Source organism: Taeniopygia guttata, chromosome 5 (assembly GCF_048771995.1).
Source record: "Taeniopygia guttata chromosome 5, bTaeGut7.mat, whole genome shotgun sequence".
Lineage (NCBI taxonomy): Eukaryota > Metazoa > Chordata > Aves > Passeriformes > Estrildidae > Taeniopygia > Taeniopygia guttata.
In genome coordinates, this window is record NC_133030.1 from 41,535,869 (window position 1) to 41,556,386 (window position 20,518).

General features: G+C 36.8%; 1 protein-coding gene across 6 annotated transcripts in view; it reads left to right on the forward strand.

Annotated features, from left to right (window-relative positions):
- MIA2 (MIA SH3 domain ER export factor 2) overlaps window positions 1-19,853 on the forward strand; it is a 35,245-nt gene extending 15,392 nt beyond the window's left edge. For 4 of the 6 annotated variants that reach the window (XM_030273130.4, XM_030273132.4, XM_012574276.5 and 1 more), the window contains 16 exons: window positions 3,142-3,264; window positions 3,847-3,970; window positions 4,797-4,843; window positions 5,031-5,121; window positions 6,423-6,561; window positions 8,121-8,222; window positions 9,519-9,579; window positions 9,899-9,934; window positions 10,860-10,927; window positions 11,577-11,659; window positions 12,024-12,155; window positions 13,633-13,785; window positions 15,101-15,232; window positions 17,777-17,853; window positions 18,248-18,482; window positions 19,289-19,853. In XM_030273130.4, coding sequence (XP_030128990.4) covers window positions 3,142-3,264; window positions 3,847-3,970; window positions 4,797-4,843; window positions 5,031-5,121; window positions 6,423-6,561; window positions 8,121-8,222; window positions 9,519-9,579; window positions 9,899-9,934; window positions 10,860-10,927; window positions 11,577-11,659; window positions 12,024-12,155; window positions 13,633-13,785; window positions 15,101-15,232; window positions 17,777-17,853; window positions 18,248-18,482; window positions 19,289-19,437 — 1,752 coding nt within the window. In that variant the 3' untranslated portion in view covers window positions 19,438-19,853. Of the gene's footprint in view, window positions 1-3,141; window positions 3,265-3,846; window positions 3,971-4,796; window positions 4,844-5,030; window positions 5,122-6,422; window positions 6,562-8,120; window positions 8,223-9,518; window positions 9,580-9,898; window positions 9,935-10,859; window positions 10,928-11,576; window positions 11,660-12,023; window positions 12,156-13,632; window positions 13,786-15,100; window positions 15,233-17,776; window positions 17,854-18,247; window positions 18,540-19,288 lie in introns of all 6 variants that reach the window. The other 2 variants (XM_072930241.1, XM_030273131.4) reach the window with 2 other exon arrangements.
- The last annotated feature ends 665 nt before the right edge of the window (window positions 19,854-20,518 follow it).

Consider the following 20,518-nt stretch of genomic DNA (forward strand, 5'->3'; position numbering starts at 1 on the left):
GAGGCAGAGAGAAAATTCTTTTACTTGATCTGGAAAACCAAAGAAATTGAGCAATCACAGAGTATTCAGAAGGCAAGTAAAAAACATACTCTAGTGCCACTGTAGATGTATTAATTGAAAGTCAGGTATGTAACAGAGAGAAATAGAAAAGATTGTTACCTCCCAAATTTTAATTGTCTGTTTTCTGTGCTGTAGCCAGATCACAAAGAACACTGAATATTTAAAAATTTTTAGCATGTGCAATAGTTGTCCTGTGCAATAGGTTGCTTTACAGTGAAGCTATTTCTTTTTTTCTTACCAGTAGATATTTTCTATAAATGTTTAATTTTCTGTGTAACGTTGGTTTGAGGTAGCTTGTTGTGGATTTAATGGATATGTGCTTATTTTCCTGACTGATTGATGATTTCCCTGTTGTCTGAGGAATAACCTGATAGAGATTTGCCCAGGGGAAGGAGGAGTGGTGGAAGTACAGGCCTGTTGCTTTTTATCATCCTTATAAAAAGCTGGGGAGTTCTTTAGTCCTCTCTGTCAAAACATGGTATATGTCAAACTTAGTGGTTCAGGAAAAAAGAAGGGGATACTGGAAATAATTTAAATTTTTTTTTGCATGAAGAATATTTCAGTTCTGCACAGCTCTGTTAGTAAAATGTGATCTTTTTCCCTAATTCTGGAAGGGCAGTCCATGTTTATGGTTGCCAAAAAAAGAAGACAGTTCTATTAAGAGCTGTGGGTGAAGAAGCAGTGGATTTGACTGTTACCATTGTGAGATTAAGTTGCTTGAGAATTAATTTCTTTCAAGAGTCTTTTTTTTCCTAATCTCTACATTTTCTTTGTTTTTGTGAGGAGGAAGGGTCTGGTCTCAGTGCTTTGTTTCAAATGTGACAGTGTTATTAACTAATAAATTTTGAGAAACAATACATACATTTTTAATAGAGAGGAATTTTCTTTTTTTCCCCCTGTGGTCATTTCTTGGTTTCAAATGGAAATAATCCAAATATTTGTGTATGTGACAAAAATTTTCACTTTCCTCCATTTTTAATAAAGTAAAAAAATAGTACTTAGAGAAAGATAATACTAAGTGCTGGCAATTGCCTATATTTCTTAGACAATTATTTTATATCAAGGAAAACCAAGGGAAAAAAATAGTAAAAACAGCTTCCAGGATTTAATTGCCATGCTTTTAGGTGAAAAAAAAGTTCTTTTGTATTCCTTCCAGATAAAACAACCTGGGTATAAATACTACCTTAACTACATTATTTAGGATTAATTACTACACTTTGTTGTTTACTGGGGTTTGTTGCAGTTGTTAGTAGTTTGAGAACATTTGTGCATATTGTAGTTTGTGCTTTTTAGTAGATTAATAACCTAATGTTATTTGTTGCTGGAACTTGATAAGTAAAATAGAGAAGGTGTCTGCCTTACTTGTGTTCTCATTTCTGAGGTGATTTTAAAGTGTGAGAATTAGTTGACTATATCAGAATATCCATATCCTACTTTGGTTTTCTTTCTTACCCTTTTATTAAGATGGAATTTCACAGGTGTTATTTGTTCACAGAAACTAGAGTTCTTTCTTCCTCTGTCCATTTGCATAAATGGGTAATAATCTTCTGGCACATCATAGCTTAAACTTTATAGGAGATGTGCTGTTTCAGGTTTGTGATGTGTCAGAGACAGGATTGGGCCTTTTAGGTTGAACAAGGGAACTGTTAATGAATTTCTGTGCTTTGCTGTTTTTTTGGTTTGTTTTTTTCTTCTGGAACATTAGAAATATGTATTGCTCTAGCTCATTGCAAATCCTTGCTGTTTCTCTTTATTGTAGTTCATACAGGTGTATAAAAGCATGTAAATTTATTTTTTCTTTGGCTTCATGAAGAAGGAATATCTTGAAAGTCATCTTTTGATGATGACAGTTAATGATAAAAACAGTTGTCTGTGTATGTCTCCTAATTCCCTAATATGTTGTTTAGCATGATGCTGCAAATTCATACATGGCTTTTAAAGCTTGGAAAGTGCAATTGTGTGCCAAGGGGCAATTAATTCAGTTCTAATCACATATATTTTGTTCTGTGCCTTCTAGTTTATCTTTGATAAGTAGTGTTCAGGCTTCCTTGTCTATTTGCATGCAGGTCCCCTGTTTAATTACAGTTTTCTGGTTGTATTTTTAGTATAACTGCCTGTTATGTTCTCATTGCTCAATGTAGTTATTCTTTTCTGTACATTTACTGCTCTTAAATTGATTGCCTGTTGTGCAACTTTAAGCATTATTTTTTGACAGAGTCTGAAGACAATTTTCTTGTACTTTACCCCATGTTGTTTTACAGCATGTTTTGACAGGAATTTGCACCTATTCAATTTTGTTCTCAATATAAGTAGTTAATATGTTGCAGTGGTTATTTTTAATAGCTGATGATGAGGTGTTCTAATCCCTTTACTATGTAAAATATTTTTGTGAAATGAGATTTTACTAGGGAGTATCTGTAAAATGCAGCCTTGGAACCTACCTATCATTTTAGTTAAGCACAGTTAATTGCAGAGATTCATACTAGTAGGTGTTGATTACATAGAGCTGTGACTTTCATTAATGGGGAAGCTTTTTTAAAATAAAATTTTAAAACTACTTCAAGAGGTATAGAGGAGGAGAAATAATACAGTTTTGCAAGTCACATGAATATAAATAACTGCCTAAAAGCTTCCTGTTTTCCCTTACTTCTCTGACTGCTTCTAATTTGAGAAGACACAGGCACCTTTTCAGAAGTGTGTGTTCCTATTGGGGTGTGAGTGCTTTCCATCCCTTCCCCAGTGTATGTCACTGTTAAGTAAATTATTAGTATTTTATATTCATTGTCACATCAAGGTTTTTAAACGTGAGTGGAATAAACTGAACACTTCCTATAAATGCTTAGAAATATCCTAATTACAATGGACAGCTAGAGCAGCAAAAGCAACTGAACTAAACATAGAAGATTTAATTTTCAACTCTTTAGGTAACTTTCTTGTAGTCTTATCTCTGTTAATTCTTACTGGTGGGGGAGGTTTAAATCCCACTTATGTATAGACAATACACGTAACAGGCTCAGTACTGTTCATCCTTGATTCTTGGTTTTGTAGACAATCACACTAATCTGGGATTTCCCTTTTTAGCTTTTACAAGAAGCTGAAGGATGGGGTGAACGACTTAGTGAACTGAATGAACAAACAAAGATGCTTGAATCTTCTAAAACAGATGTAGAAGAAGTTTTGAAAAATAAAGAGAGCCAAATCAAGGTAAATTATGACATTTAGGATTGAGTTATTCAGACTAATCATATATTAGTGTCTATTCAGATGCTAATCACAGAGTTCCAAGAAAGCCTGACAGCCTCTCCTTGTCTTAATATGCCTTATGCTGTTTTGGACTTCTGATTGCTGTTTCTATTCTCTAACGTAATGTTTCTGGCTAAGCAAAAAAAAGGTTGCTTAGCAGCACAATGGATCTGTCTGATAAAGACAACTAAGGAAAAACTGTTTTAGTTCTGATAGAGTATTGGCTTTTCCCCCTGTCCCCGGTTTGGAGACTGGAACTTGGGTGTATATTCTTATAGTTGTGTACATCACATACACATGCCACACTAAAGTCATGCATGCTTAGAGCTGTCTGAAAATTCTTCACAGGGATGTGCCTGTTGACCTGCAAATACGTGCTTTGATAGAAGAAGTATTATCAGACATGTAGAAGCTTGTATGTGGGGCTGGCTTAATCTAATAAGGGAACTAAATAAAGGACAGAAATCTTGGAAAGTAATTGTAATGATAACTACATTTTCATTGTTTGCATTTGTTTGTGAGGTTTATGTGTGCTTTTCTTAGTCACTGACACAATATATACTGAACATGAAAGACTGGAGTTCAGCAATACAAGAAGATGGTGATGCTGAAGACAATCACTGGGACACAGATATAAAGAGTGAAACAGAGAACGGAGAGCACTTAGGTATGGTTTCCCTATTTAAATATTTTACAGATGTTTTAGAAGTACAGAACTGACTAACTGCCAGGAAAGTTGCAAGATTAGCTTTATAGAAGTCAGATTTTTAAATCTCACTCGATGTCATTCATGTCAGACAGTTAACTGATGCTTGGACATCTCTGGTATAGCAGCCTGTCCTCTTGTTCAGCACTGTGTTGCGTACAGACTGTCATAGAGCAGTGTAAAGATTCAATGGTCAGGCTCTTGCAGAATTCTGCAGTATGTGTGTGTATATTAAGCAGTGACTCTGTGGCATTTCTTGGTGGAAATCTTGCTTATATTTCTTCTTCAAGCTCCTCCCAGCAGTAGACCTGGGAGTCCTCAGAGCTTAATTTTTGCTTCCTTATCCTTACAGAGGTGTTACTTGTTGCAAGCAGTGTGGTAGCAGTGTCATCTAATGGGTGTAGATGCGAGTCCCCTTAAGCAGCAACACAGAAAAGCCCTTCTTCCTCTTTTTCTTGCTGCAGCTTCTTTTTGTGCTGGTGCTTAGGATACCACAGGGCACATGCCCATCAATCTTACAGCACATATTCAGCATCTCACTTTTAACATGACCAGTCTGAGCTGTGTTTGACTGGCAAACAAAGCACTATAATACTGGCATATCTTCTACTCACACCCCTGCTTTTTTTTTTTTTGCTCCTTTATCTTCCAAGTATGCTGTGCCTATTGTGATATTGTGGTATGTTGACATTGATTTTGTATAAAAAACCCCAAATAATAGCAGTAAGCTCTGTCACAAGCCCTTTTATGCTTTTTACATGACTTACTGTTCTATTCCTTCAAGCAGATGATGAGCAAAAACGAACTGTAAAGAAACTGATCTATGCTGCAAAGGTACGTGATTTTAAGAAACTTGTGGGTAGAAGAGGGGAAACCAGGGGGAATATATGTAATTATTCTGGTAATACCAGTATCAGAGTTCAGCATATTTTAATGTTTAATTAGATATTTTTGCATGCAAACACTTTCTTAATCTGGTAATCTTTTAATGGTCTCCTTTTTTTTTAATTTCTGGTTGTAGTTAAATGCTTGTTTAAAGACCATGGAAGCAGAAAGAGACCAAATGTATTCAAAACTGTGTGATGAAAATAAAGCTAAAGGAGAACTTACAGGTAATTAAATCTTGTTTTGCCTTTAATAAGATGCTACTTTGGTAAAATGGTGTTATAGCCTGCAAGTATTAATTCCAGTAAAAACTGAATTAACTTTACAGTAATAACTACTTGATTTTTAAAATTAATTTTTAAGTTGCTTAGCTATTTTAAATACATGATTTTAGACATGGAGCAATGAAAGTTGCATATTTGGTTGTACTCTGTTGGAATATTCTGTAACTGTAATGTTAGCTATAGAATCTTAAAATACAAGAGCAAACTGATGTTAATAAATACATAATACCTCCTTTACATAATTTCTGGACATGAAACAATGGAGTTGTAATCTGAATTTTAAACCCATCTATTAAAAGGGTAGCTTAATTATAGTTTATAATGGGTGCAAATTCAATCCTTAAAATATAAAGTACTGCATTTAGAGAATTGAACTTAAAAACATCTTGCTCTGTTTAATTTCCTCTGTTGTGTAGGACATACTGAATTAAACCTTATGAAATGAAAACAAACTCAAGTTCAAATTAAAACCTGTAATTAGCTATTGCTTTCATAATCATAGCTGGCAGAGTAGCCATCATTTAAAAATGTCCAGCTTTGTTATTTGGGTGGTGAAATGCTCTGTCAGACTGTATTTTTCACTTTCTTACAGTCCTTTAAACATATTCCTTTTGCTAGTGAATTCTCCAAATTGACTGTTAGCTCTGTCCATTGAAGATGTTCAAACTCACTTGGAGCTTTGTTATATTTCTTGAAATGAGGCACAGGAATAGTAAATAGGAAAAGAAACATGACTTTGAATTCAATTTGGAAAGATAAAGGTAGCTTGACAAATCTGAGTTACCCATTCAGGCTATTGAGGTAGCCATATATATACATATATATATATATATATATATATATATATACAAACCTATATATGTATATATATACCTATACAAGGTATACCCTTGTATAGCTAAATCTGCAAGAGCATGTGGTGGTGCTAGCTGTACTCCTTTAGTCAAATAATTACAATAATAAGAGCCCTAAATAAAAATTTAGATTCTGAATTACAAAACTGAGTTGTTTTCAAAGTTATGGGGTTTGGAGTAAAGGCCTGATACACACAGAAGGCTGCACTTCGTGACAGGTAGAGAGTATAGTTGCTGGTTTCTCATTTTGTGTCATATATTGAAATATGTTAACTCTGTATCTGATGTTAGTAAATCAACATAGGCTCAAAGGTTTTTACAGATTTTTTGTATACTAAAATATTGCCAATGTGTTATCCCAATGTAATTAATTATCTCTAAATCTGACAGAACGCATAGAAAACCTTCAAAGCCAGCAAGCTTCCTTGCGGTCTGAAAACGAACATTTTGAAAGCGAAGTTCAAAAGCTTCAGCAGAAACTTAAAGTAATGACTGAGCTGTATCAAGAAAATGAAATGAAACTACACAGGTGCTGGTTCTTCTTTTTTCAATGCTTACTGTTTGATTTGATTGTAACTCTGATTTGGGAGACTGAAAATAGTTGAAAGTTTGAATACTGCTTTCCAGAATTTTCTGAATTGTTAAGACAGTTTATTATCCTTTCATGTACATTTGTGTTTACAGTACTTTATAGAAACTGTTTCCATGAAACAATTCATATTAAGACTTTACCACAAGCAAGTACAGAAACAAAGAAGTAACAGATTTTTAATATATGAAATAAGGCAATTAAAGTAGGACAGCTTGATTATTTTTTCTTTAAGTGAATTATTACATGATGTAATATATGTGTCAAAGTTGCTGAAAGAGAATCAATAGGTGTTTAACTGTGAGATATATTTTATATAATAAAGAGAGCAAGAAATGCCAGAGGAATGACAAGATATATATAAAACTGAAAACATAAGCAAGCCCTTGCTGGTAAACAACATAGAACCTTGTGAATCAGGCTTTCCTCACCAAGACAACCAGAATATGAAGTCTGTACTATCTGTCTCACAGTCAGAATGTTAATAGGGTTTATGACCTAGTGTTTGAAATCAGAAATATGTTCAGGACTAGAAATTAAAGTTGGTTGGTCAGGACATGTAGTAACCTTCAGGAGTGTGTGTGTGGCAGCAGGGCGCATCACTTTAGGGCATGATGTAAAATTACAGTTTTACTAATCAGAAATTATTTCTTCAAAGGGTGGTCATAGTCTAGAAGGCAGCAAGAGAATCAGCACAAGACTAGATACTGTACTGAGCAGTGTGCAGGACCTTTTTGAAGTATTACTTTCAGTAGTCTGCCCTGTAGCATGTATATTTCTGTAGATATTTAGCATCTTTGTAGATGCAATAAATCCTAGAAATCACTGCATTAGCATTTTGATTTTTAAAAAAGAGCAGGGAGGGAGTGGGAAGGAACCTGTTAAAAAAAAGATGCAGAAAGCATAACCTCACTAAAACTCAACAAATGTATACTGCTTATCAAAGAATTTTAGAAAAGCCAAAAAGGAGTGGGGAGAAGCAGGTGGGGTGATGTAGCAACACAAAAAAAAAACTTAGAACTAATTAAGGCATCTTTTAAAAACTGTGTCTGTTCAAACAGGGAAAATGAAAAAGTAGGAAATTAAGATTGAGTAAAAAAGAAATTTAAATAATGTTTACCAGATCCATGATTTAGACAGCTTGATTGCTAAGAGCTGCTGTTCACAGGAAAATGACCAGTTTATCCATTCAGGGCTGTATGCAGCAGTGGTATCCATGTGTGCTCTGCAGAACTACCTTGTACATGAGTTTTTTCCTCTGTAATGCCCAATAAGGCATAATGATAAAATAGGAGGCCCTGGAAAGAGTTGTTTTTGTTTTTTTTTAATAGCTAGTAACAATTGTTTTTTCTCCTCTAGAAAATTATTTTAGAAAATACCAGAACAAATCACTGACCGCTAGTGTAGCTTGGGTTTTAGTTTGTTTGATAATTTGTGGCTGCTTTCAAAGTTGTTGTCTTGAAACAAAATTAACCCTAGTTTTTGAATGTTGTTTAAAGGAAGTTGACAGTAGAAGAGAGGGAACGTCTACAGAAGGAAGAAAAGCTTTCTAAAGTAGATGAAAAAATTATTCATGCTGCTGAAGAACTAAACAGCTACAGGTAATTGCAGATTTTAGTTGTAATCACTTGTTCCAAAGTGAAGAAAGAGCAATAGAGAATTTTAAAAACCACAGCATAAGCAAATGTATTTTCTTCCAGTTTCTTGGTTGTGTATGTGTGTTAGATGCTCGTTTCTGTGTTATAATACAGACGAAGGGTGATTTTACTTTGTTAAAACATTTGGGTGTTGAAGATTAGGGCAACTGCTCTTCCATTAGAATCCTGGTTGCTCTGATGCATTAGCTTTAATGGTGTGGTAGAAGTGGGTCTCTCACCTAGTTCCCCTTACTGAACAAAGTTAAAAATACAAAGTTAAGAGAATGTTGTGAAATAAATGGAATGTTCAGTTTTCCTACAGAGCTAACATTTATGCTGTATAGTTATAGTATTCTATTTCTGTTTCTCAAAGCTTGTTATAGTCCTGTTGCTTAGAGATTATTTACTAAAATATTGTCATGGGCGAATATTTACTGTAGCTGTTTCTTAACTTCTTTGCTCTGGTTTTTCTTGCACCAGCTGTGTATCTCTGTGTTTTTCCTGTATTTCGTCTAACTCTGGCTTAGTTTTCAGTATGTAATGGATATTTCCCTTCATCTTTTAGTTCGGTGTTTATTGGGGGTATTAGGCCTAACTGAAAAACAGTGATCAATACTACTTCTCTGTGGACATTCTTCAGTATTCATACAGGAAGACAGAATTCATTCTTCCTGATTTATCCAGAGCATGGATTTTGTAGGCATCCTAATTTTAAAGAGAATATTAATATTGCAAATTGAGTATAACCAAGCAATGTCTGTGTCTTTGGCTCACCTGCTGAGAAAGTGTAGAATCTAGAGGGGCTGTGCACAGCGCAGCTGGCAGCAAAGGTGGCATCAGACATGTGGTCTTGAAGTAACTTCAGTGCAGGTTACTGTCCCTCAGAACTGACTAGTAGCCTGTAACAGTGTGGTGCTCCAGCCACATCAGTTCCTGTGCTGAGCTGGCTGAGGCTGGCTGGTAGGGCCTGTGAGGAAAGACAGCCTTTATGCTGGAAACATCACAAACCACTGAAAAGTTGGGGGGCTTTTGGGGTTTGGGTTCTGTTCTCTTGTTTACATCCCTGTTTGCTTAGAATGTAAGGCCTGGAATTTCCACTGTTGGCATAATTTTTTGTATCCCATGGGCCTAAGTGACAATACTGTCTTTTGGATTAAAAAAAAAATATTAATTGCATCTTGTGGCTACTGTTGAGTTTATTGTATTCAAAACTTTCCTGCATGTTTTATTACAATATCATCAATTCTCAACTTGTTACAGAGAACGAGCAAAAGATTTGGAAGAAGAGCTGGAGAGAACCATTCGTTCTTATGAGAATCAGGTATTTTGTGCTTTGTGACAGCGTCTATGCCAGTAGGAGGGATTTACTGCAACTGGAATGCCACTTGCTGTTAGCTTGTGAACTGTATTTGGCTTGGCTTTGTTGGGTGTCCAATTTTTCCTCCCCCTCCCTCTTCTTAATGTTATCTGGTTTGGACTGACATGATTTCATAGCAGAGATCACCAGATAACTTCATTGAAAAGCTGAATTTCCAGTTTAGGCATCCCATTATAAATTACCCACACACATTAAGTTTACAAAAAAGAGCATGTAATCCTAAGAATTGGGGTTTAGTGAATAACAAATCTCTCTTTCACAGATTACTTCACATGAGAAAAAAGCTCATGATAATTGGGTAAGTTCCAAATACTGAATTTTCTGTGTTTTCTGCATCTTCATTTTTCATTATTTGAAAAGTTCAGTTTATCACCTTTGTATTTGTACTAAAAAGAGATCATCAAAATTATCTCTAACCTTTCACTTTTAAACATATTTCTTGCAGAAATACACAAAAGCATGTTAAAAACACTTCCATTATATAAAATAGTTAGAAAAATTAAGCTGGGTACTTATGAACACAGTAGAATGATAATCTGATATCACTTGTTATAGCAATAAATCTGTTGGAAAAACATTACACCATATAACAAATGTGTGACATTTTGCTAATAATGAAAGCTTTTGGCCTTGTTTCAATGCCATTTTGATATTTACTTTGGGTGTACTTCACTTCTTTTATCTACAAGTAGAACCCGTTATGTCCTGTGAGAACAGTATGTTCCATTGACATCTTCCTAAGAGTGTTTCTACAAAATCCATTTTTGCCTTTTTTTCCAACAGGAATGTTTAAAATATCTCCTGACTAATACATTCTTCACTTTCACAGAATGTCTGAGATAAAATCCTGCTAAAAGCTATGGTGCTTTGTGGTCATAATTCCAGAGATTTTATCTATCCAATTTTAAAATACATCACTCTTACATAGAATTTGAGACTTCAAATCTTCTGTAGGTGCTTCAAAGCAGGTATAACCAAAGAATTCAATTTCTGAAGTTTTAAGAACCTGCAGGAAAGCCTTATAATTCCTCTAAAATTTGGATTTAGAGCTGTTAATATCATTTGCTGACATATGTGAGGCTCCATGCATGAGTCATATCTTGTGAAAATTCAATCCATACACTTCACATAAAATGTCTTGGACCTAGGAATTGTCATATTTATGAAGCATTTAATCAAAAAATAGCAATATCTAATAATCTGGTTTTTGTCCTTTGCCAAAGCTGACAGCCCGAGCAGCTGAAAGACACCTCAATGATATAAAAAAAGAAAATGCACATAACAGACAAAAGTAAGTGCAGTTCTTATCTACTCATAAACAAATGCAGTTTGGCATGTGTTGGATTTAGGCAGATCGATGTTTTCTGTTAATGTATTGTAGCCCAAACACAGCAGAGATCACAGTGTTAGAGTTCTGAAAGAAATGACCTGCAAGAAAGTAACAAGTTAGGAAATATGTGAAGCATTTAAATACTTCAGGAAAGAAGCAGAATGTAGTACTAGAATACAAATGTTGGGGAGGGGGGTATTGTTTGTTTGTTTTAAATAAGTATGTATCAACCAGATGTTTGGTTACCTCACAATTTCGCAGCTTATCTCGGAAGTTGATGCTGAACTAAGAGTTGGTGGTAGTTGAGAGGAACTTTGATGTGTGAGGTTTAGTAATACTTGGAGTGCAATTAAAGTGATGCCATACTAGGAATGTGACATCTAAAATGCAACTTCAACTTCTGAATTACAGTAGAAACGACAGCATAAAGAAATACTTTCAGGCATTTTAAAGTGCAGAGTACTGTGACATCCTTTGTTTTATTTATTTAGGGAATAAAATACCTTGCTTCATTAACCAGTTATGTAGAAAGCCTGACAGTAAACAGTGTAGTCTGGTAAAGCTTTTGCATTTCTTGGTCACTTACTACTTATTTATTGTCTCTTTGCAGATTAACTGAAGCAGAATTTAAACTTGAACTTTTAGAAAAAGACCCTTATGCTCTTGATATTCCAATGAGACCATTTGGCAGAGGTACAGTATTGAATTGTAAAATAGAGCCTAATTATTTTGGTTTATGGTTTTGTTTCCCAAGACCACATATTTAATTGCTTGAAAACTATCTTGGCCTTGCTTGAAAACTCTCTATGTGTATATACAAATGCTAGTCTTTTAAAAAAAATAATTGGGTCATAAGTGACTCTAGATCCTATCAAATATTTTGTTGAAACTTTGTAGTATTGATGAGAATAGACTGGGAATATGTTACACATGGTAATGAGAGCACAAATTTCATTTTAGTTACATAGTTTAGTTTTTAGCTTCACCTGAGAAGTTGTTTATACAGTTTGTTAAACTAAGTATTGTGAACATGAGTATTTTGTTTTAACTGTTCCAGAGCATTCCCCATATGGACCCTCACCAATGGGCCGGCCTTCATCTGAAACAAGAGCTTTTCTTTCCCCTCCAACTTTATTGGAGGGTCCTTTAAGGCTTTCACCTATGCTTCCAGGTGGAGGAGGAGGAAGAGGTACAATGCTTAAACTTGAAAATGTATCTATTCTGGATTTCTCTCTCCTCTCCTATAAACCTGTCACACCTTTTCCTCATGTTAGTGACAAAAAGTATTAAAACAACCAATTCAACACAAACAGTTAATTGAACAAACTCTTTCTGTTTTTCAACTTGCTTCTAAAGCTGTTTAATGTGTAACAATGCAATTGGAAATCTAGTTTTTGTTGGTAGGTTTGTCAGGGGATTAATTTTAGAAGCATAAATTAAGAAAAGCAAAAATCCAGACTTATCAGTTTTCCTTTTTTTTTTCTTGGACAGATGGGGTCTGCTAAAATAAATAAGATTTTAAAGTAAAATGGAGTAAATTAGTTTTCTGAAAAAAGAATACTGCCCCTTCCATCTCATTTGTCTACAGTCTGTGAGAGGATATTATCAAAAACATGAGGCAGTTTTATTGGTGGTTGTGGTATTAGAAAGTTATTGGTTCAGTAAATTGGTTCCCTTCCCTTTGTTTTAAATTTGAAGCAGCCATCCTACATGGAGAGTGTTTCTTCCCTACTGATAGAAGGGACCAGGAAGTTTGTGTGTAAGGGGTACAATTCAGAGATTCAAGAGTAGGCAAAAGTAAGCTGGGGTGGCATAGGTTGTAAGGGAAGGAAAATACCCTCCATTCATATTTCTTACGCTGATGGAAGCAGTGTAGGTAAATGCTAGAGTGAAGTTCAGCATCTGTTACAGGTAATAAATTTGCTGTTTAATTTATTTTTACCATTGCACCCATTGAAGCCTCTACTTGATTAGTGGGAAATATGTCCAAATTTGTATTCTATAAGGACTCCAGTAAATGCAATCATAGTACTTATCTCAGAGTGCACAAGACACAAAATGGCTTCAAGTTTTATGTTGAATTATACCGTGGAGAATTAGAAATACTGAATTCTGCTATCATTCTCTGTAGTTTTTCAGACCCAGTCTGTTTTAGAGGAAGCTCACCATCTAAAATCACTTTTTTAAATGTTTTTTATTGCACTTGATTATGTTGACCTGGCCTTAGAGAGTTTTTTTTTTGTTTGGTTTGGATTTTTTTGTTTGGTTTTTTCCTTCTTCTTGAATAAAGAATTAGAACCAGAAGAGTGTTGAATGCAGTTGGGTGTTTTATGATACCAGTATTGGCATGCTAATTGTTAGTTTGATTAGGTTTTTATCACTGAGAAGGTTATTTATCATGAGGGTACTGGTTTCTGGTTCAAATTAACTGGAACTTGTAAAATTATTAGTTTTTTCAAAAGCACTGCAGGTCCCCTATGTTGTGCTGTTACTGAGCTAAGACTCGTCGCTGTGCGCCTCGGAACAGCCGGAGAGCCGCGGAGCCTCGGGTGTCCTGACAGCGTTGGCATTCCATGATTGCTCCACTGTTTCCAGACTGAACAAGGAAAGCCACAGCAGAGGATTTAAAACACAAGGGTGAATAACTACTTGATTTCTTCAATTAGGATCCAGAGGACCAACTGCCATGTATGAAGCTGGAAGTGAAAGAGGAGAGCTGAATCCTGATAGATTAACTGATCCCCACAGGCCACCATCAGATACTGGATCCCTGTCTCCTCCTTGGGAAAGAGAACACAGGATAATTCTGCCTCCACCAGGTAAAAACTTTGCTTAGCTACTGTATCCATGGAAAAGATGAGTTACTGACTTCCAGTCTATACATTTAACTATTTTGGGTTTAAAAATATTAAATGTTTTCTTGGACCCACGTGTGCAACTGAACTGGTATTTTTAATAGTAGTTTTTTCCTCTTCTTGAACAGTGTGGTTCATTTGCACTTCTCTGCTATCTTTTAAGTACATATTGGTATTATCAAGGGACAATCAACTGTTTGGTTTCATCATTGTACTGGGAGTTTGTTTAGTGTATTAAAAGACCTGTCTGGGCTGGATAGTTAATAAGATATTTAAGAAGTACAAAGTTCTAATTTATTTAAATAAAACCAGGTAATGTTGAAAAAAATTTTTTTTAAAACTTCATTTATATTAATACTACAGGAGTACCATGGTACATTCATCCTATCTGGCACATGTTTGCCTGTTGATAATGTCTCTTCAGTGATTAACAGCAGCAAAATCAGTCTTCAGTCTCACATCTTCAGCTAAACATCTGTATTACACTTAACCATTCAGGGGAGGCAGAGATGAGTTAAGAGGATTTTGCTGATATTTCTCAAGTAAAAACTTGGGGGTATGGACAACCTTCCTGGGTACCTGTAATAAAGAAGAAAAAACATTATAAGTTCAGAAAAAAAAAAATTAGGTAACCTCAGTTGTTACTGCAGCAAGCAATACACATCTGTGTGAAAGCCTAGTGGTAGAACTCAAGCTCCTCTCAGGAGCAGTTTCTCATCTGGTGGGTGTGGTCTGTTGACAGGATACTGCAGAGAAGTAGTTTGGTTTCCTTGGCTTTCCTATTCTTATTCCACCTTTGCCCTTGGGTCTCACTGATACAGTTTGCCTTGTAGCTGCATGACAGATTGCTAGATCTGATGCCAGCAAGTTGGTGGAAATATATTACAGCACTATGAAACATAACAGTATTCTTACCTAAGAATGCCTTAAAACATACAGTACCTTGTTTTGTCTTCCATCTTCTTTGCTAGGCTGAACCTTTGTTTCAAGACCCCACTGTTTATAACTTAGGCAATTATAACTTTCAAAATTCTGCTGTATGTTGAACCAAAAATCAATGAACTTTTTCTTTTGCAGCTTTTTAGAAACATAAGCAATTGGATATACTTCGTAGGATTCCTCTGGGTTATTTAAGATTTGTTTGCTCACCCTGATTAATAGACACTTTGTATATTTACAAGAGTGTAAGATAGCCCGAGAACCTTTCTGGTCTAAAATTGCATGGAATGGTAGGAATAAATCTTCACAGACCTATGTTTTGTGATTTCTTCAATGTTAGGTGAGCCTTATGCTGATCCAGTTCTTCCTGCTCGAAGACAAGAAAGATTTTTCCCTAATCCTCCAAATACTGGAAGACTTTCTGGACCAGCAGAACTACGAACTTACAATGTTCAGTCTTTTGATAAAACAGGTGGGAATTGCTTCCATGATACTCTAGAATGGAAAATCCCAGTGTAAGCTGACTGTGCATGGCAAGCTGTGGCAAGAGGACAGGTTTTTAGCTACCACAGACCACAAGTTCCATTGTGTACGAAACATTTTAACACCTGCTGGCTTTGATGCAGCCGTTCCCTGTTGGAGCACCTGCTGTCAGGTGGGCAGGATTCCGTGAATGGCAGTCATCAGGTATTTTTGTGGTCAACCCTCGCTGTTCTGTATGATAACCACTCATAATTGGTTGAGAGTCTGTTTTGGTCCCTCCCATGAGGCTCATCACAGCATTAAAACACCACAAACCCATACTTGCATTTCTGTGCCACATTTGGTAAAGTTAGAAAGGGTTAGATTCACATAGAATGAAGCAGAAAATGTTCAGGTGTCCACTGGCTTGGTGCATGGAGGTAGAAGGTCTGAGGCCTCTTCCTTCAAACTGTTGACCACAGTGGAAGCTTTTTGTAGTTCACAGTGAATTGCCCCCAGTTTAATCATACCTTTCACTGATCCACTAGTTTTGATTTGGCCGATTATGTACATTTTAGTTTGTGACACTTGGCAACTGCCAGAAGCTCAGAGGCAAAATTTTGGTCACAGAGACCTTATCACTGACAGCTTAAGAGCTTAATACTTACTAAGCATTTTTCATCTTTCTGTAATGCCCTGGTAGGTCACATATGTCTGATTCATCAATGAAGTGAAGCCATTAAATTCCCAGCAGAAACTTCACCACCCAGGACTCAGTTACTGACAGGATTAGTAGGAAGTGACCATCTCCCTTGCACTGTTTCTGACCAGAGGAAAGGGAACCTTTGCTACTCGGTGTCACAGTGTTTGAGAACTGGGAATGCTGAATTTAGTTTCAAGTTGAAGGTTCAGGTTTCAAAGTGAATGGTTTTTATAGTTCTGTCCCTGTGCAGCTACTGACCTTCCCTCTTTCCCAAGCCTTCTGTCAGTTTCACTACTGCTTTCTCACTTCTGCTTTCTAATACTTCATGTTCCACTGAGGTCTTCTAGCACCTGGCTGCTGACTGAAGGACAGGAGAGGTGCACTGCCTTTGCACTTACTAATGCATCCTTTTTTTTTTGCCCATTTCTTCAGTCCCTGCCAAGCAACGGTTAATTTATTTTTTTAAACATTGTAGTCAGTTCCTGGGCAATTCAGAGCCGAGGGAATGGAAATGGGGTTTTGGATAACCTTGTTGCCAGCATTTAACAGGTCATTAAGAATGTGTGAATGTTGATTTCTAGAGACACAGAATTTCACTAGAGTTGGCTGAGTATTTGGAAAAAAACCCAATCCCCCCCCCCACTAAAAAAACCCCTTCAATTAAAAACCAATCACCAAAAAACAGCCCATCCAGCACACCTGACTTCAGAACAGCAGTGTCTCACAGTACTGAAATCATGGCTCCTACTCATGAGAAGTAACAAGTTGCATTTCTTAGATAATCAAAATGTTGTTTAAAGTGAACAAAATAATACGGATTTTCCTAAGATGGGGTGGCAAACTATGAAAACTTTTCACTTGAGGAGGTACCTGGAGCAGGAAGCTTCTTGTCAGAAAGAAGAGCTAAAGGTTGACAGAGTTTGTGAGGAACTTCATAATCACCTAAAATGGAAAATGTTATGCAACATAAATATCAAGGCATGAATATTCTCTATTTCGGTATGACATAGGAGTTGAAATGTTTTAGATTAAGTAACAATACCATCAACAAGGCTGGGCCTGCTTGAAATGACAAGTAGTTTAGAGTGTTTGAAAAGACCTGTCTGTTCATTGAGAAAAAAAGCTTTGTTTGCTTTCAAGGAGTAGAAATACAACACGCACATAAAAATTCTGTCACTAGTTAGTAGTCTTGTTTTGGTTTGTTGTTTTTTAGTATAATCATCTCTATTCAAGCTAAATCATAAGAAAGCAATATTTTTCAAATCCCAGATTTGGGGGGGGTTGTTTGTTTGTTTAAAGAAAGTGTATTTAGTGTATATATTTAGTCTGTTTATATCCAGGCAGATTCTACTCTCTGACAATTCCCTTTAATAGTTTTCTCTAGTTGTTATTGAAAATACTTGTTCCCAGTAAAGTTTAAAAGTAAAAAGACTGAATTTTCTATTTATCTCTTTACTTACAAAGTAAATAAGGCAAATGAGAGGAAGAAGAGGATGATGAAGGTTGTTGTTATTTTTAACATCAACATTATTATTTCTTCTGTCTACTTGCTCAAAACTGGTGTGGTTCTAGAAGTTTCCTTGATATTTGTCAGCCAAGGAGGGAATTGGTTTTTGTCATACTTGAATAGGATTGGTGTGAAGCTCTGTGCCAAAATCATATCATAGCACAGCCATTCCCAGCATGGGGCTTACCGAAGAAATAAACTATTAATTGGAGGGAGGGGCAAAAGGGAACTACTGCTTGCTGTTGGTTTTGTTGCCAGTCTATCCTGATTTCAGAAAAAAATTCTGAAATCTGTGGAGAGAAAGAGATCAGCACTGAGTAGCTTATTGTAACTTTTGCATACAGATGGACAGACATCTTCAGAACATAGTCCACGAACAGAACCAAGTGGAGATGGGATGAAGGATCATTCTAACCTTAGCGTAAGTAGCTAAAGAGAGGCTTGATTTAAAGAAGCTTTCACTTTCTGCAACAAACATAGAAACATTTTTCTCTAGTCCATTGGTCACATAATATTGCACTCTTCAGTGCAAATTATAAAATTATATGTATACTTTACCACAATACGTATTGTCTTGTGACTTTGATGTATTACTAATATAATCCCTGTTGAAAATTAATTATATCCCAAAAGACAAAATTATGGTCAAGCAGATGGTCAGTACACATAGATAGCCTTGCTCAGGATTATGCTGCAGCTAAAGCAGAGTTGGAACTGGCTCTTAGCTAATGTCACACCTACATGAAAGTGGGCCTGATGGGACTGGAGATGTTCCCTTTCCCTCTGCTAACTTCCCTGGTTTCCTTGTGTTGCAGAACTCGCTCCCTGATCAGTCGCTGGCACCTGAAAGTGAAGCTGTCAGTTCAGGGTTTGCACCTCCAGCTTTCCCTCCAGTGAGACCTCCACTGATGCCTGTGGATCCTAGAGCCCCACCAATACCTTTCATGAGACGAGGACCTCCCTTTCCTCCCCCTCCTCCTGCTGGCATGTATGGGCCACGGGAATGCTTTCCAGTACGAGACTTCGGGCCTCCACGCCCTCCGCTGCCAAGTACGTGGCTTTAGCCAGCATTTGTCTCAAGCTGATGAACACGACTGCTTTGTGCAGGTAGTGAGTTACCACAGGGGTAGACGTGCTAACTGCTTAGAAGCACAACTGCTTCTCAATTCAGCTAACAGGGAGCATCTTTTCTGATTAAGGTTCCTTATGTTGTACACTTACTTTTTCACAACAGCTCATCTTGATATTTTTACAAATACTAGCTTTGGCTGGAAAATATGGAACATGTACTGTTCAGCATTTAAAGGATTCTTTTTGAGGGGTAGAAAAGCAAGTAGGTGGTTACCTTAATCTTTTCCTTCCTATAAAATTGCATCTTCCATAAATCTTAAAAGTTTCATCCTCTGGCTTTGAAGTGTGCCGGTGCCCTGCAAAGGGACAGTCCCTAAACTACTGTTTTCCCTTGGAGTCTGCAAGACTGGAGCAAGGTCTAAGTATCAGACTGCAGGACTTCTTTCTGACTCTTGCTGTTCTCTGAGTATGTGTGAAGAAGTAAGCCATTTATCTGCCAAAATATCTGTAAGGTGTGGCACGTAAGAGTTGCTGTGGCAGACTGAAGGGGCAGCAGCAGCCCAGGAGATGGCAGTGGCTGGCTGCTGCTTTGAGACTGTTGTGGGTAACTACTGAGAAAAGTGATGGTTTTGTTCTCCTGTTTCCTGGTACCTCTGTCTCTTTGGATCCTGACATGTGACTTCTAGTTAGATAAGCCTAGCTGAGCAGTAAGCCAGCAAGAGGAGCAGGTGTACATGTTTACTGTTGTGATTGATACTAACTGGATTACTCTGATTCTCTCACAGTAAGAAATCCATTTCCAATGAGACCGTATCCTCACTATCCACCCCAACGACCTGGATTTTTGCCTCCACCACCTCCTCCTGAAAATAGAGTTGAACCATCTCAGTCAAATCCATCAGCTGTAGAACCAGAACCACAGCAGGAGACTTGACAGTCATTTGGGGAATGACCTGAATCAGTTTTGTGCTCTCCTACTGGCATTTTTCCTTATGTTAAGTAACCATTGTTACTTAGGTCTATACAAACTACTTTGCTCAAATTGAAGCTTATTAGGGAAAATTCTCAGGATAGTATTTTGTAAATAAAGAATTAAATACCTATGAATATTGTGAATAAGTGATTTCCACTGTACAATAGTAATTTTAAATTACGCATTTCTAACTTGAGTAGTCTCTTCAGAGGTGTATAAAATTAAATCATGTGAACTTTATTGTAAAAGTCCAGCTGCTTTGTGCAGGTTGAGCTGTACAAGGAGTCTCTCTGCATGCCAAAAGTGATGCTTGCTGCTTTATGAATAAGATGTGAAAACAAATGGAAACAGTTAATAAAAATCTACAGAAAGTGAAAGCAATGTCACTGATAACATGGTATAATAGATAGGTTAAGATGAGTAATTCATGATTCTCCAGTCATGTCCTCTCTGTTAATGGCCTCATAGGTGATCTTTCAGCTCTTAGGCTCTACAGTGTAGCAGTTCTCCTGCCATGACACTGAGGGAGAAGAGGCAGCAGAAAAACTGAGCAACTCTCCCTTCACTCTTCAAAAGCTGGAGTGGCGTTTATTGAAGATGTGTACAGGGGGTTTTTATGACCTGGGAGGAAGGAGTCAGAGCTAGGATATGCTCCAGCACAGCCCAGCCCTTGCCTTTGAAGACATATGTCTGCAGGTAACTAAGAGGAGGGGGGTATTTTACTGTCTCAACATGAATTTGGTTTATTAGGCTTCAGATTTTAACACTAGTATTAGGAAATTGCTAGGCAGGACAAAAGCAGAATTAAAAAATACAAGAAGGAAGTGGCAAACTGCAGCATCAATAAGTTTTTGTCTATAAAAGGAGTTGGTGTGGTACCTCATTGACCTCTTCAGGTTCCTGTGTGGTGCTTCCCTGGCAGGAGTGGCTGTCCCAGCAGGCACAGTGCACCCAGCTGCAGCCAGGGTGGTGTTGGCCAGTGCCAGGCTGCATCTGGACAGAGCCAAGCTCTGCTTTTACTGGTGACTGTACAATCTAAAGC